This window comes from Peromyscus leucopus, chromosome 8b, assembly GCF_004664715.2.
Source record: "Peromyscus leucopus breed LL Stock chromosome 8b, UCI_PerLeu_2.1, whole genome shotgun sequence".
NCBI classification, from domain to species: Eukaryota; Metazoa; Chordata; class Mammalia; order Rodentia; family Cricetidae; genus Peromyscus; species Peromyscus leucopus.
In genome coordinates, this window is record NC_051086.1 from 6,906,698 (window position 1) to 6,924,591 (window position 17,894).

The 17,894-nt window shown below is 49.2% G+C and overlaps 1 protein-coding gene across 1 annotated transcript; it reads right to left on the reverse strand.

Moving 5' to 3' along the window:
- Positions 1–1,601: 1,601 nt before the first annotated feature.
- Positions 1,602–7,576, reverse strand: Bod1 (biorientation of chromosomes in cell division 1). The gene is made up of 4 exons (XM_028893356.2): positions 7,163–7,576; positions 5,292–5,416; positions 3,136–3,332; positions 1,602–2,337 (listed from the first exon to the last, which is right to left on the reverse strand). The coding sequence occupies exons 1-3, from the start codon at positions 7,559–7,561 to the stop codon at positions 3,137–3,139; spliced, it is 720 nt and encodes a 239-aa protein (XP_028749189.1). The 5' UTR covers positions 7,562–7,576; the 3' UTR covers positions 1,602–2,337; position 3,136.
- Positions 7,577–17,894: the final 10,318 nt, after the last annotated feature.

Below are 17,894 nucleotides of genomic sequence, written 5' to 3' on the forward strand. Positions count from 1 at the left end.
GGTGAAGCAGTTTTGGAGGACTAACCTTCCTTGGGGAAGAATTCTTACGTTTTGGACCATGATTTCCTCTAAGGTCCTGTGTGATGAACCCAATACCTAAAGCATAAGGATTCAGGGGTCTACACAGATCTGGGGGGCAACCTGTCTGAGCCTCACAGGACTGTCTTGACTACACCTCCAGCAGTTTGAAGACATCCACCCTGGGAACACAGGCACATCTTCCCTCTTGACTCGGCTAAGAGCCCAATGTCCACCTTCTAAGCACAAGTCTCTCAAAGCCCTGCTTTTCTCCACTCAGCCTCACTGAGTCTAAGTGGAAAATGTGAGGCCAGAACTGTGGAGACCAAGCTCTTAGGAGGCAACTGTGGAAGTCTGCACTTCTGGGCAGGTCTTCTTCAGTAATGGGAAAAACTAAGCAAGAAAACAGATCAAACCCTGCCTGCTTAAAAACAGACAAAATTGGGTCAACAGAGCCTCTCGGAGTAGGAATTTCCTGAGGTGGCCTATCTGCCATCTTTTCTTAGGTGGGGTCCATGTGGGACAGCTGTACAGTCTCAGGAAGGAGGTCCCAAGGTCTGTGTTCTTGCAGGAAAGACCCTCTGAGGAGAGACACACTTCCCTGATGTGCAGGACAGTACGGGAGAGGACTGTGTTCTGGTCCCAGCTGCTGACAGACAAGGCCAACAACCTGTTCCATGGAGATGGTACTGTATCCAGAAGGGGGAAATAGATCACGCCTCTGAGGTCACTTCCACCTGTGCTGAGGACGGGGCCAGCTTCTTTGGACACAAGGGCAGGTGCTACAAAATCTTGCACAGTTCTTGGCAGGCAACGTAGTTATCACTGAGGGATTTGGGGTAAAGGTGGAAGGGGAACATTTCGTTAGATCTGGGCTGAGCACGTAGCTCAGACGTAGAGCATGTGCTTAGCAGGTGCAAGACACTGGGTTCTACCCCAGTACCTAAAACCTCCAAACCCAACAAGTTAGATCAACAGTATCAGCAGCGCACTCAACTAAGAACAAGGATCCTTAGTTTGAAGTAATCTTTGCCACATCCAAGGCCCAGTATTAGATGTGTGAGAAAGGCCCAGCATCACCTGGGGGCTTGTGAGATACAAAGTTCTGGGCAGTGAGTAAAGGTGTTTGCCACCAAGCCTGATGACCCAAATTCAATCACCGGTAGGAGAGAACCAATAGCCACAAGTTGTCTTCTGACCTCCACACATGCCACCTGTCCCCTTCTCACCCCACCCCACCCCACCCCAGGCCAATAATTAATGTATTAAAAAGAGAAAAGGAAAAGAAATACAAACCGTGAGCGCCCCAGACCTTCCGAACCATAACACCCAGCTCCCCGGCTCTGCCCTGAGATACTCAGGGGCACTGGTACTCATCCAAACTTGAGATGAGCTGAACATTCAGCAAGACACTGCCTGCCCCTGATCAGCTGCATCATCCAGCCTGAGCCAGGGTGCCTTCAGGTTCCAGCCGCCAATCCTTCATTCCCATCAAGTCAGGTGTGGTAAAGAGACGGCAGGCAGGTAGACAGGTAGATGAAAGGGAGTCACCTCCACAGACAGAGAGAGGTTCTAAGATTCTGTTGAGGCTTTAGGAAAACATCATCAAATGACTTTATTGTAAAACATCCACTATTTATTAACGGTTGTTCTTCTAAAAACAAACATGAGAACTGAGCACCACATCCACAGTGACTCGCCCCTACAGCTAGGGAGACGCCAGGACAGAGGCGGTAGGGCTTTCCTTGCACCCCAAGTCTCAGCTTCCTCACTCACTCCAGGGCTCCAACTACCTCTGACAAGAGAAAGGAAACCACTGAAACCCCCAAGCACAGGAAGGTCACAATAACCTCAGGGCTGCTGACGTTACTGCTGCACACTCCAGCCTGTAACTCTAGCAACATCATCAAAAGCCACGTCAAACAGCTGCTCCCAGGGGCCTTTGCTGTCCTGAGCGGCAAGCCCCAGCCTGGCTTCTACATACTGCAGAGCACAAGCGTTAACATCGACATGCAGTGTCCGTGTTCAAGTATAAAGGTCTGTCCAGGACAGCCCAAGTCATGTAGTGCTTCACCCTCTGTAGTGTCTACTATGGTCAGACCCTTGGACAAGCTGGTCAAAGATGGCACGATGCACGAGCAAGTATGGACGACTGTCCTACCACCAAACCTGCTCTCCATCCAATATGGACACCACCCTAGTCAAGGCCAAAATCCTGACATCAGTAGTGACGTAGTTGAATAAAGTTATATTCGTATGAAACAGGAATCCATTTCATTTCTTCATTAAATGGAGTTTTCCAACAGTATCAGGCATATTCTAAAAAAAAAAAAAAGAATAAAGATAATCATGTCAAAATGGTACTTTTGGTAAGAGCCTATATTCATTAACTATATGTTCCTAAAAGAATTTACAATGAAATGGAAAAGATTTAAAATAAATGTTTTCACTTACTTCATGATGGATCAAGGATCTCTCCCAAGAGGCACAAGACAGCCTTTCAATTGCCCACATTCAAAAACCTAGGTCAACTGCCTCCTTACCCAATTTTACCTTCATGACTCACTAACAGCAGAACAAGGGGCCAGAACACGCCCCCAGGGGTGTGATGATGGCAGGTGAGAGGTCTACTGCTCATACAGTGGCTCCCCAAACCCAGTCTAGCATTCGCCTCTGTATCTCCAGCTAATTTTCAAAGTTGAGATTAAATCCTAAACCTGAGACAATGAGAACAGAACTGCACGGTAATCCCGTGCAACATGGAAACTCAGAGCTCATGGCGAATGTCTCGCTTAGGAATCACAAATGTTAACTGGTGGCGGGAGAGTCGGGTGTAAGCATTTCAGGGAAGATGACCTCCACACGAGTGCCCTGGGTAAACCAGCTGCCACCATGGCTCCTGATGAGGGTTCCTGTGGTGACTGGGATGCTAAGCCCTGCTGGCACAGAGCACACTTGCCAATATGGGGTGTGTTAGCGCTGAGTTCCCTGAGAAGGCTCACCAGGGTGAGATCCTCTCAGCGCTCCTCTTTTCTGACCCGTGTGAAACATGTCCAATTACAGCTGACCCTGTTTCTAATGACTAGCCAGAGAGGAAAGATGGGGTGGGTACCAAACCTTAGGAAGCGTCTTGAGATGGTGCTGGAGGATCCTGGCTTTCAGGTTCTGGAGGTGGGGCTGGCAGAGTTTCTTTTTTCTGGGCTGCCAGGAACTCATGAATTGCTCGTTCTATCTGTGGCCTGAAGATGTGGTTTAGTTTGGGGTCCACCACCTGAGAAATGATCCTGTCCACTCCTGCTTCCAACATGCCTGACCTGTGGAGAGAAACAAACAGTGTTCTTTATTTAGCTCCCAAGTTCTCCTCTGCACCAGAAAGCCCCGAGTGCCACTCAAGAGCCCAGCCAACATCCACTGTCCCAGGATTTAGACCACGGTCTTTCACGGGAGGGGTTCCCAGCGGCCTGCCGCCCACCGTTCCTAATGCAGTCTCCACTTCATACAAAGGAACCAAACAGAGCTAAGCAGACTGCTCCAAAGGCCTGCACACATGACAAACCACGAGAGCGAGCCTGGCCACGGAGTAGGGTGAAACTGCGGTCAGTGTCAAAGGCAGCAGCAAGCCTTGTGTGCCTTGTTCTCAGCATTCATTCTCAGCAGCCGGAGAGGTGGCTTCCCGCAGCTCAGTTACTCCATCAGCACAAACCAGTGAGACACAGAAGGACGGGACATGCTCCGAGCAGCTCCTCAACCCAGGGCGGCTACTGACCCCTTCTTTTTGAGACCTCTGCACCAACAGAAGAACTCACCTTGAGAAAGGGAGCAGGACTGGAGAAACGTAGCTGAACTCACCCATTTTTTTTTCTTTCTTTCTCTGAGAGGTCTCACTGGGTAGCTGAGGCTGGTCTGGAACTCACTACATAACCAAGACTGACTGGTTCTCCTGATCTTCCCGCCTCAGCCTCCTTGAGTGCTGGGATGACAGGAGTGTGACAGGCCTGACATTTGGCCCAACTCAACAACTGATTCTCAAAGAACTTATTCAGTGCCACAGAGGTGAAGGCCTCATGACCTCGACACCTCCTACCAGCTCCTGCTACCAACACCAACTCACCGGGGATCAACTTCTACCATAGGAGCCTCTGGGCGTGCAGCTCAGCTTCACTGCCCGAGCTGCTCAGGGTATGCACCAGCACAGCTAAAGGCCAACAGCGCCAAGAGAGCCCTGGCGCTCCAGCTTTCTCAATCAACTCCCATCATGCCCTTGGTAGCTGCCACTGGCCACACATCTCTGCACTGGCAGCAAATGCAGTCATTTCTCAGCCTTCTGAGACTTGCTTTTCTCACCACAGTTCCCTGATGCTTCTGTTTTCAGAGTCTTGCTTCATAAGCTAAGCTTTTAGTCAACAACTTAGTGGATTAAGAAGGGCCAAATATAAGTCCTGGTGTTAAAAGCCAAAATGGATTCTGAACAGATCAGAAAAAAACTTACTTTGATGTGGGAGCCCACAAAGGTTTCCTAGTGAGATCTGAGCTTGCTTTACACAGCAGGGCTGCATTAGGGGATGGCTGGACCACATGCATAAAGTCACCAGATGTTTGGGATGCTCTGCACTTGGCTGTGCTGGGGAGGTCTTTTGCTTCACCCCTTGGCATTCCTTTACAAAGCCCTTTAGTTGAGACAGAAGGGGCTGGTGAGTTGAGACCCAAGCCCTCCCGAGGCTATGCTGTGTTTTCCGTCTGTCTGTCTGTCTCTGTCTCTCTCTCCTTCTATCCACAAACACCTCATTTCTTCCTCACCTTGGAATCCATGACCCATCCCCAGTGTCCCAGTGACAATGAGGCCACTCATGTGATTCACTATAGCACCTTTTCTAGCAAAGGCTCAGTTTGTTTCTGTAAAGGACAATGTCTTACAGGACATCTCTCTGCAAACTGTCACCACACTTTAGCAGCCATGGTCACGGAACACACAGAACTCATGTGCCTGTGAGAACAAAAGTGAAGCCCTGCTGGCCCACACCCAAACATTGGCATCTTGGCCTAAAACTCACTCTCACGTTCAGATTACACTGAAAGCTTACAAGAACCAAGTCTCACACTCTGGAAGACCTTCCAGAGTGACCACTGAATGTGCATACCCAGGAGGCCCCCAGAGCTCTGCTCATCTTCCCCTTGACGCATCGGACAGTAGATGGTTACCGAGCCCCATTGACCAGGTCAGCCTGTGCAGCAGCATGCTGGGACAGTCACCATTTCCTCACGGCTTTACTTACTGAACCACGCTCTGCCTCAGCCCATTCCGCAACTGGTTCTTGTTCATTGCAGGATTCCATTCCTGTTTGTCCAGATGTGTTGACACAAAATTATCCACTTTCTGCCTCAGGTTCTGGTAAGCTGGCTAAGACATTCAGAAGAGACCATGTTATCTTTTTTTATTTAATGCTGAATGCTGTTTATTAAAGGAGGGAAGAGGTCTTAAATATAGGCTTACAGCACAGTGGGAGAACCCCGGAGGGCAGAAGTTCCCTACAGATGTTTTATAATCTTGCATCTAAGCTGCTAATGCCTATTATGCAGGATACACAGACAAGGAACTTCCCTTAAGCATTTAGGAGGGTGGAACCTGGCAGGGAATTAGCATAGGGAGGATATCAAGGTCAAGAGACCATGTTATTGTACGTGATTTACATTGGTGTATCAAAGTTGTGGAATGGAGCTATTCAGAACACTGCTCTTCATAGAAACACAATTCTCATTTAAACACACTTCCACCTGACCTCAGTACCCATACTGCAGTACAGGAGCTAGGAATCCACAGCCAGCAGGGTGCCTGCCTTGCAGTGGCCTAACACAGTGCAGGGAATTACCTATATAAACCAATCTACTCTTAAAGAAACTCCAGGCGGGGAGGGCTTATTAGTATTATTCTGCCCTCATTTACACATTAGGCTTTCAGGCTTTCCAGAGTAAACACAGGTGCCCTCCAGTGCAATGCGGCCAAGGGCAGATGCAGGCTGTTTCTGGGAAGGAACTCGTTCTAGATCAAGCTGACTTTCCAGGAGTCACCTGACTTCTGAATTTCAGGAACTTCCATCCATAAAATGCAAACATTCCTGCTTGCTTGACTCACGGTGTTCTCAGCAGTACACCAAGGAAAGGCCCCTCCAAATGAAAGGGCCACCCAAACCTCAGCAAGAGTCACAATTAATGCCAAGGGAGTTCTGTGATGAGTTTCCAGGCAAAGCTGTGACCCTCAAAGGAGCCTGGGGTACTTACTCTAATTGCTCCTACAAGCTTGAAACAGGACTAGGAGTACAAGGAACATATGGTTCTGAGAGCCCAACCTCCTCCCTCTCCCCTACTGAAGGCAGATATACCACCTCACTCCATCCATGCTGAGTGCTGTGTCTCCAGAACTGACAGCCAAGCCACCAGTTGAGGCCTATCTAGACCAGCTGGCGTTGGTGACATGCAGCCCTAACAGCTGTGGAGCAACCACTACCCTGGGGAGCCCTCTCAGTCAGTAGAGGGACCCCTAACTCCAACACCTTAATCTTGGCAAGCTCCATTTGTAAAGGGAAAAGGACTGTTCTCACCCTTAACACACATTCCAAGCTACTTTTCCAAGTAAGGCGAATTAGTATTTTTACCGGATAGACTGGCTTTTGCACTGGGTCTAACATAGGCGTCAACTCCCTTTAAATTAAAGGATACAAAAGAAGGGAGCTGACTCTAGAGCTTATCCCAGTTTGGAGGAATACAAGTCTGCAAACCATTCCGCTGAGAAAAGGGAATAATTATTGCCGAGTCGTCCGATCCATTCCGTGCTTAAAGTCACCTCCCTACTGGCGAACAGAAAATGGGTACCGCTTCTTAAAGCACTCTGCCTTTTGTTCTAAAACATGAGTTTCTTTGGTAAGGTGGAGGTTATACGTGTGCAACCGTAAAGGAATCTCCAAGTTCAGAAAGGCGACTGGACTAAAAATCACGGCTGGTAAGTGACGGGTGTGAGTAGTGCTCAGGTGTGCACCACTCAGAAGGCGCCCCGCGTCCCGGAGGCTCCCGAGCTGCCTTTTGTTTTACTCCCGGCTCCCGCACGTCAAAACAGCGGGGTGCACTGCCTCGCCCCCCACGGCCCGGGTACCTTGGTGTCCACGTCGGCCAGGCAGTCCCGGCGGAAGCTGTCGAACAGGCCGCGACTCTTGAGTTGCTCCACTATGAGAGCGATGAGTTGCGGGTCTCCCGGAGGCAGCGACGCGGGGTTGACCGGGCCCCCTGCACCACTAGAGCCCGCAGCCGGTCCCGAGGCCTGGCCCGCCGCGCCTGCTCCCGCACCGTCCGCCATGGCCGCGCCCCGCGCCCGCGCCGGGCCCCGCGCTCGGTTGCTCCTCCGGGAGCCGCGGGCCGCGCTGCGCAGACACGGAGGGCCCCACGGAGGCGGCGGCGACGGAGGCGGCAGGGTGGGAGGCGGCGGGGCCCACGACGCTACCCGCTCGCAGCCCTGCTGGCGCTCGTCTAATGGCGTCACCGGTGGCCTTTGCATTGTGGGACGGTTGGTTTCCTGGAGCCATCGCTCAAGTTCTTATAGGCTGGGTCTGGCCGTTGAAAACTACAACTCCCGGCAGAAGATTGGCTCGCTCGCGCTAGTTCGCGGGGCAGCATGGGAATTGTAGGCTCAAGCCTTAGTAATGGCTTGAACGCAATCGGACCCGCATCCTTCCCAAATCAGACCCCTCCACAGAGCAGTAAGCAATCACCGTAAAGCTGATTGGAAGATTACGAGTCTATACTTTAAAGACTGTGATTCAATAGCTCTGTTTCCATGTCTGGCAGCCTGTGCTTTTGACGTGCACTCAACTCCCATGACCTCCTTGAACAATATGATCTGGAAAATTTGGTTAACAATGGATTGATTGATCGATCTTATTTGTTTTTCCAACAAAAATAATTTTACGTATTTTGTACTGTTGCCACTGTTAGAAATAAGTTTGGGATTGCAAGGAGAGACCATCACTCCAACTGAAGTGCCTGTACAAGGAAAATTACTATGTATCCAGAGGGTGTGCTGGGGTGGACCGGTCTGGGGAGCAGCCACACCTAGACCGGAGATGCATTTGGTTTTTATTCTAAGGAAGGTGGTGGCTGTGTCTTTTCCCCATTGGCTAGGGCCCTACCTCACAAACTTATTCAGTTGGCTAGTCTGAAAATAATTTGTGCATAGGAAATAGAGGAGGAAGAGGAGAGGGGTCACTGTTCCAAGGAGAAAAGGGTCACTGCCCCCAGGCTATCAAATTCCAGGACCTTGGTGTAAATAAAGGTTTTCCTGGGTGGAGAGGATTCAAATATTTGCAAGTCTTACAAGGTGGGGGAGACAAAAGTCTCTTGATTCCTAGTTCTAAACACAAGATTGTGTGTGTGTGTGTGTGTGTGTGTGTGTGTGTGTGTGTGTGTGTACATCTATCTATCTATCTATCTATCTATCTATCTATCTATCTACCTACCTATCTATCTATCTATCTATCTATCTATCTATACATATATGCATGTGTATGTGTGTGTGTATATGTATTTGATTTTTCGAGACAAAGTTTCTCTGTGTAGCCCTGGCTGTCTTGGAACTCACTCTGTAGACCAGAGATCCACCTGCCTCTGTCTACAGAATGCTGGGATTAAGGGCATGAGCCTCCACACCTGGCTCAAGTTTCCTGTATTTTAGAGGAATGATCATATTTGTTATTTCTTACATGCCACTGTCCCCCCTTACCTTTCCTTCCTTGGCTGATCATTGACTCAACTTCCCCAACTCTCAGAACTCATCTCCAGCAGTTACTCCTCCTCTCTCATGAGCACTGGAAGGAATGTGAGTGAGTTTTACAATACCCTTGGCTTCTGGGAAAATGCAGACTAGGCAGAGATCCAAGGTGCTCTCACCCCACGTTTACTACCCAAGAGAGCTTAAATTAGACCACAAAACAAGTAGCCACTTTTAGTTCATACTCCTTTCACATCAGCCCAGCCAGTCTCAGAGGTTAAACTAATCACATTCTCTCATAATAGATTGCAACCCTTTGGGATATCTCAAGTCTATACTACTGATCCAGGCTGACCTCTCATATTTAAGTTCCAAGGAAGTCCCATTAGGGATAGCTCAGCCCCACTCTCCCAGGGGTGAGTGTCACTCTTCTTTTAGCCCGCCTTGTCTCAATTTTAGTCACACCACATCTTATTCTCTTTCTTCACAAAAACTTTTCTGGCCCCAGGCCTGATGTACTCTATTGTTGAGCCAGATTCTTATAGCAGTTGTAATTGGAAGTGAAAAATGTATAGGCTCATTGGCCACCTGCACTCTCTGGACGATGCTCAGATCGCAGGACCCCCAAAAAACCACCATGGAGACCAAATCCCAAATGTAAAAGCAAAGAGCCTTTATTTTCTTCAAGCTCTGAACTTGGTCTCTCTGTCTGTCTGACCCAGCAGTGATAACAGAGAGCCCTGAACCCAGGCAGGGTAGAGTTTTTAATCATAGCTGGGGTTAGGGTGAAGGGGTTCAGGGTTCAGGACCCTGATTGGCTGACAATTGTCTAGGGATATCTATAAAACAAAAAGAGGGGGCTGGAGAGATGGCTCAGACGTTAAGAGCACTGACTGCTCTTCCAGAGGTGCTGAGTTCAATTCCCGGCAACCACATGGTGGCTTACAACCATCTGTAACGAGATCTGGTGCCCTCTTCTGGCCTGCAGTCACACATGCTGTATACATAATAAATAAATCTCAAAACAAATAAAATAAAGTGTTAGAAACAAAAAACAAAACAAAACAAAAAGAGGTATGTGCTAGACTCAAGGACATCTGGCCACCTTATCTAATGGTTGGAATGTTTGGGATGTTAGGTATTTCCCCATCCCTGGGTGGATCCCTGGGTGGTGTCAGCCTATGGCTTTTCCTGGATCTGGGTGTTGCCTGCCAGTAAGCCTGTCACAGAAGCTGTGCCTAGGCCCCTAAGCCTGTCATGGCAGCTGTGTGGTCAAGCTGTTTTGGGGCCCTCCACACTCTCTACTTCCCCAACCCTACCCAGAGTGTAAGCTTCAGTGGAAACCATGGCGGTTTTGTCCCTGGTGCTCCGAACATTTAGCCCAAAGTCCCTGTCTGTTTCCTAGCTGTAGAATAGTGTAACCATCCTGGCAGGAATGAAGGTAGACTAACGAGCGTGTGCCCTGCCCTTTGACTATCAGAATATCGAACCAATGGTCCCCAATAAATTTAGTAGTCTCTTTCTTGAAGACTCTCATGCTGACAGAGGGAATATATTGAAGTCTGGTGTCTGGCAGAGGGAAAGCTGTTGATTCCACTGGGCAAGATTAAGACCACTACCACAATTTTTGTGCCAAATTTGAAGCAAGCTTTATTAAATACAGGCCAGGATGATGGACACTGGCCAGGTCCATACCTGGGATTCCCAGAGAATGGCTATGAATGACGTCAGTCAGGTACTTATAAAGACAAGACCCACAAGGCTGTCACCTGCTGCCATCATCCAGATGGGGGCAAGCATATATCCTGATGTACTTCCTGATGTTAGGTCTCAAACCTGGTCTCAAAGAATGGCTGAGGTGCCTGTTTAACATATCAAAGCAGATGCTGGCCACCAGGTTATCTCTGCATCCCTCAGTCTCCATCTGTTACAGGGCCCTCCTGGCTGATATATCCCGCCTCCTGCCCTAAACTTCTCCAGCCCAGGGCCTGGGCGGCCCTTCCTCCAGCTACCCTTCTGTCTTAGTTAGGGTCTTATTGCTTTGAAGAGACATCATGACCACTGCAACTCTTATAAAGGAAAATATTTAATTGAGGCTGGCTGACAGTTTCAGAGGCTTAGTCCATTATCATCATGGTAGGAAGCATGGTGGCATGCAGGCAGATGTGGAGCTGGGGAAGTAGCTGAGATTCTACCTCTGGATCCAAAGGCAGGAAGTGACTGAGGCACACTTCTTCCAACAAGGCCACGCCTCCTAATAGTGCCACTCCCTATGAGCCTATAAGGACCATTTTCTCTCAAACTACCACACCTTCCCTGTATAATCCAGCCATTTTGGTTACCTGATCTTTTCATCTATTCTTTTGGTCAGTCTCTTGGCCCAGGCTGTCCCTCTTGGTTGGCAGCTCCCCTCCCCGCTGTCCTCACATTGCTCTGGGTCATGTCCACTCTGGACTCTCCCAGATGTCTGCTCTGTAGCTGGAGAATTTTCTCTCTGGGTCCCGCCGAGCCCCAGCAGTCCGACAGCCCACTTGCCATGTGGCTCGTGGCTTACCGGCATCTTCACATGCTCCTTGTCATGGCAGTGGCTGGCAGTGTCGTGCCCCGCCCCACTTCCTGTTCTCTCAATTCTCCTCTCTGTTAGTCCCGCCTATACTTCCTGCCTGGCTACTGGCCAATCAGTGTTTTATTTATTGACCAATCAGAGCAACACATTTGACATACAGACCATCCCACAGCACTGCTCTCCCTTTTATCTACAATGAACCTTCTCCTCCACCATACCTAAGAGCAGTCGTATCCTTTCCTTGCTATTTCTCTCTCCATTCACCTGCCTATCAAGCACATCTGCAACTCCTTGCTTACAGAAGAGAAAACACACGGCTTGTTATCTTATATGAACAACAGCCCCAGCATTCCAGGAAGTTATCTGTCCTTGGGCAAGAGGGGCTTACAGGTTAGAGGCATTTTTGTTTTATAAATGTCTTGTCTGCTAGGGTGGGATTCTACACTATTCTGACAACCTCGAAGACCACCTTGCAGGAGAGACTATGTGCCGCTTGACCAGCTTCTACCTCAGCCCTCTATAAACCTGTACTTTATGTCAGGACTCTGGAAGACAGTCTTGGTTTGGTACAATCACTAGGCCTATGATCATGTTAGCTGAATCTACTTTCTCTGTTTTCCAACATGTCTCCTTGGTTAGCCTTTCACAGATGGGTGGGTGGCTTCCCAGGCTCTGACCCTAACAACTCCACTATTTGGTCAGAGAGTATGTGGGTAGGGACATGTTTTAGACACCATCTTCAAGAAGTCCTAGTGTAGTAGGAATCACTGGGATAGTCTGCCATGACCTAATGGGAAAGTGATGCTTACAATGCAGTATCTCACCATCACCGGGCCTTGTGTGTGGCTGTTGGAACGCTGGACTATGAAGAGGTGCTGCTCCGGATGCCCTGTACACTTGCCTTTGTTACCACTGTAACTGGGTGTGTTGAGGGCTGAGACTAAGGATGAAGGTGATCGAGATTATAGGAGGTCTATTATTAATGCAAGCCTTGCTAAGGGGAATCCAAAAATGCACTCCTCTGCCACCACAAGGCATGTAGTATACAATAATGGTCACCAGGGGGCGCCATTGCTGTATTTATAGCACAAGGCATTTGAATCAGAGCAGTGCTGTTTGGTCTCAGAAAACAGTGATCTAGATTTCAGTCCTTTCAATAACTGCTGTCAAGTCTCAGTATTAAAACTGTTCAGGACTAGGGATGTAGCTTAGGTAGATGCTGACCTATGCTTGGACAAGGTCCTGGGTTTAATCTGGATTTGATCTCCGGCACTGAAACAAACAAAAGATGTTTTCTGTGATAAGTTGCCTCAAACTCAGTGAAAAAAAATTTTTTTTAAATTGGTTTTTCAAGACAGGGTTTCTCTGTGTAGCCTTGGCTGTCCTGGAACTCACTCTGTAACCCAGGCTAGCCCCAAACTCGCTTCCTACTTTCTCTGAAGCTTCCCAGATGCTCGCCTACTAATTGGCAACTTTTCTTTTTGACAGAGATCTGCCTGGCTCTGCCTCCTGAGTGCTGGGATTAAAGGCGTGTGCCACCACCGCCCAAATAAACTCAGTGAATTTACACATATTAGATATTGGGATATTTACATCAAAGCCCGCGATGAGGTGGAACTCTCACAAGCCGAAACCTAGACCTTGCAGAAACTGGAAATGAGATCAGTGGTTTTTCCCAGGCTTGTGTGACAGAGGGAGAAGCCACAGGCTTTTCACATCAGAGGGCACTAGACTGGCTGCAGGCATCTTCTTGTGGGTGACAGGTCTTTGGAAAAGTGGCAGGGCCAATTCCTCATGATAGTCAGAGGCTTAGCAGTCCTAGCAATTCCTGTTAGCAATCTTCCAATCCTTAGCAAAGGTCTAAGAACACGTTGCTGTTGTGGACTTACACTTGGGTTAGGACTTGGGTTAGGGCTGCTCTCTGATTGGCTCTCACCTTCCCAGCTAGCCTAAAATTCCACTAAGCAGGCTGGGAAATGTAGTCTTTAAACCTTTTTATCTAGAAGACTGTTACAAATTGAGTTCATATTATTTAGGATTCATTAACAAGTGCACAGTGAGAGGACATGAATGGACTCTCCTGTGGGCTCCCTTTATCTCCAGGGTTACAAGGGACCTTTCTGGACTGGGTATTGATGGAAACTTTGGCTGTTGGTCCTTTGGTCATTTAAGAAGTTTCAACATTAAAATTTGAGGGAAAGGTGTGGGACCAGGAGGGCCCTTTGGGTGTGAGGTTCCTCAAAAGGCCAACAGACCCTTACTCAGAGTGCCTTACCCCCTCATCCCCCCACCCCCACTGTTCAGCGTTCCTTGAGTCCTAACCTGTTATTTCTCACTGTAACAAAATCCCTGAGACCAGGGAAGTTATAGTGTGGCTTACATCACTGTTCTGCCTCAGAGGCCCACAGATCCTCCACCTTCCAGCCCCCACTGCTCCTCAAGCAGCTGTAAGCAGAGGGGCTTTTGCAGAAGGAACCCAGGGCCCCTGAGTAAAATGTCTGTTTGTGTAGGAGACCGTGTGTGGTGAGGGTGCCTATGGAAGGGCAAGGCTGCCTGAGTGGGCTCTGGAGGCTGGGCTCAGTTCTGGCAAGGATTGCTCCTGGCCCCACGAGAAGTTCTTGCTGGGACCTACATTGGACAGCTGTTTCTGCCACGTGGAGTTTGAGCTCAGGACTGTCTTGATGCAGGTGTTTTCTTGGCTTCCAGATGGGATTCGAAGAGGGAACAGGTCCCAGTGCCTCGGCAGAAATAAAACCCAGCTCTTCTCTCCATTCCCATGTCTTCCTGCTAGCTACCCTTTGCCAGGGGGCCTTAGACAGCAGGTTCCAGGAGGTACACATGCCATCCCCGTCAGCTCGTCCCAGCTTGCTGGTGGACCCAAAGCAGCGTGCACTTGCTCACCCCAAGGCAAGCCTGCACAGCTGTTTCTGGCCCCGTGATGTGTGGTACTTCTAGGTAAGAACCTTTGATGGCTGTCCAGATTCTGTGCAGATTGGCAGTTCCCTCCCCAACCCCCCGCCTCCCTGCAACCTCACAGCAACTTCTAATTAGACGTGTCTATGCAGTGCTCTTCATCACAAGTGATGGCGCACAATGGTTAATCAGCCTGAGCCTCTTCATTAAGGGCAACCTTGAAAGGAGCCCTCGGCAGTCCTCGACACGCTGCAGGAACAAGACAGAACTTCAGGGTGTGTTTAAGCCACTGAGCTTCTGTCTGTCTGGTTGGTTGGTTGGTTTTGTCACAGCTGCATTACCTGACCCAACCTTATTGCCATTTGTCATCAACTTAGTTGCCTGGTCTTTGGGCATTCTTCCAATTTTGGAGCAATTCCCCACTCCTGGAGAGAGGCAGAGCCTTCCTAGAGATGGTGGAAATGCCAAACACCCACTTTCCTGACCTCCTTTGTGCTTCCCATGTGTGGCAGGGACCAGCGCTATGGCTGCAGTGGGTGTGTGGCAGGGACCAGCGCCGTGGCTGCAGTGGGTGTGTGGCAGGGGCCAGTGCCGTGGCTGCAGTGGGTGTGTGGCAGGGACCAGTGCCATGGCTGCAGTGGCATGGCAGTGCAGACATTGCTGGTGTGGGTCTGTAAAGAGCTCCCACCATGGTCCTGCTTCCTTGCTCTTCCTAGTTAGCCATTCTGTCCATCAGTTCTGTGAACCACTCACTGTGTGCTCTCAGTAAGCTCCCTCTCACCTGGACTTGCCTGGAGTCCATTTGCATCCATGTGGCCATGAGCCTTAGCTAGCTGCCTTTAACTGGAGGCTGACAGGAGACCGCGATGAAGCAGGAGTGGAAGAAAGGAACTGTCGCTCTGTGATGACTCCCCTGCCCCTCAGGGACGCTTCTCCAGGAGCAAAACCCCAGGTCTGCCCGGCCTTTGCACATGTGGACTTCAGGCGTTTGTTTTGTTTTTTTGTAAAATTGGCAAATAATAGGAACCATAAAACAAAGCCACATCACCAATCTACCACGTTATTATTACCCCAGCCCCCATTATCCAAGACCCCTAGAGAATACTGGAAGTCACAGCTAGTCCTGGGCCCTATAGATGCCTGGGCTGTCTTATTCTTACAGAGCTCGGCATCCTTACAAGGCAGCCTCTTTCCTTGTTAAGTGCTTTACGGCTTCTCTTTGGCACATCTGAATTGCCAGATCCTTACCCTTAAGCCTTGGTTAGGTGAAGGTCCCTGGAACACAGACACTGATATCCCATAGTGGCTCTGATAACTGAGATAGCTGATAAGTGAGTAGGTAGCACATACTACGTGGATACGTTGGACTGAGGGAAGATTCTTTTTCCAGCTGAGTTAGAATGGCCATTGCAGGGTTTCATCACACTGTTCAGAACATGAGTCATTTATTTTCTGCAATTTTGCATTTAAGTTTTGGGGACTGTAACTGATTGATGTCCACTAAAATTGTGTGTAAAGGGGACCGTGGTACAAGTGTTAACTTGTGGGAGTATAGCCAACTGGAAAAATCATGGTTGGCATGACAACCCCATGATGAACGAAACCTAATGTTTTCCTGTCCTTTGCCTCCTTGAGGGCCACAGAGAAGTCCTCATAGTTCTGATTCATCTGTGGTTCTGCTCAAGGCCAGAGGCCCCACACAGAGTCATGAAGACTCTGAGGGACAAGGGAGAAGCTGAGAAGTGTCGAGGTGGGAAAGACACTGTTTTCATTTGGGTCTGAAACCCTAAATCTCCAAGTGTGCAGAAGGGGGCTGCTCACCTGCAGTCACACAGGAGTCTGGGCCCCGGGACTTTTCCCACTGCAGTCAGGTGACATCCTGGTGGCGGAGCTATGCTGCAGTCCAAGTTTGCAAAACTGAACTGAAAAAGGGGACAACTGCCCTAAACAATGACATCACCCCCCCCCCAATACACACACTCCACATGACCAATGGATCCTCATTCCCTCCTGAAGAAAGACACCCACCCCACCCCCAAGGCTCCCTTCTCTTTTGCTTCCTCGGGCATCTAAAACACTTGACTGAGGAGCAGGGAAGATGCTGAATTGATCTTTTAAATTAACACAATCCCAACCAAAGAAATCTGGAAGCCCAGAACTTTCTCATCCAAGTGGCTGCCAATGCCCCGCCCCCGTTAGGGCGCTCCCTTGTTCTCGTCTGCTCTGCCCTAGATTCATGGGCTGTTTTCAGAATCGTTGGCAATTTCCTCTGCACTGTCCTGACAACCCTTGGCAATGAAATTAAAAAGCTACTTACTGAATCTTGTGACAGAGAAATCTGCAAGAGGGGGCTGCTTCTTGAGGGCTGGAATACCACCGGCATGACAATGGGGTCCACAGTGGGAAGAGGAGGGGAGGAGGAAGGAGAGAGAGAGGGCTCTGGACCGAAGACTAAAAACTTCCTGTGTCCGCCAAGCCTGACTTCAAAACGCTGAGTGGGCACATGGTTGGTCCTACAGCAGTGCCCTGGCCCCTCAGTCGGGTCTGGTGCGCTGGCCCACAGGGCTGGAGAGTTGGAACTGGGGAGAGGAAGTCGCTCCAAACTGGGCAGACCCTAGGAGGTATCCCACCGTCTGGCCTTATGTCTACCCCAAATGCATACACCAGGATTAATGCCACCAGCACTTCAATACCCCAGTGACTTTAAGAAAGCTCTACATTGAAGAATTTTAATGACTCTTAAGAAGAAACTTTCTGGGAAAAAGTTGTGGTGTAAGCAATATCAAATATGATCTTTCCTATCGAATACTATAAATTTTGAGTTTAGGACAAGAAATCAAGATCCTTTTGTCTCCCCCACCTTGTAAGACTCGCAAATATTTAAACCCTCACCACCCAGGAAAACCTTTGTTTACACAAAGGCCCATGGCTGTAGTCCAGGAATTTGATGGTCTGGAGCAGTGACATTTTTCTCCTTGGAGCCCTGACACACACACACACACACACACACACACACACACACACACACACAAACACACACACACACACACACACACACACACACACACACACACACACACACACACGGCCTTCCTCCTCTATTTCCTGGTTGCTACTTCTTTACAGACTAGTCAATAGAATAAGACTGTGAGGTCAGACTTGCAATCCCTCCCTCTCCCCGTCCACCTCTGTTTCTCTCTCTTTCTCTCCTCCTCCCCACCACACACACACACACTAGCACGACCCTCTCAATCAAGAGTAAAGTTTACATCAGCCTGGTAGCCCATACCTTTAATTCTAGCACTCGGGAGGCAGAGTCAGGTTGATCTCTGTAAGTGTGAGGCCAGCCTGGTGTACATAGTAAGTTCCAGGGTAGCCAGAGCTATACATTAAGACCCTGTCTTGAAAAACAAAAAAATCAAACAAACAAACTGAGTAAAGTTTACCTTGCCTGGACAAGGTGTCCTTCTTCTTTGTGACCCTGCACTTATTTTAACTGTGGGGCACATGGTATTGTGGGTGTCTCCCATCCAAGTACTAATCAGACCTGACCCTGCTTAGCTTCCAAGATTAGACGAGATCAGACACATTCAGGGTGGTATGGCCGTAGACATGGGTGTCTCTTGAGAAGTAGCATTGGAGCTG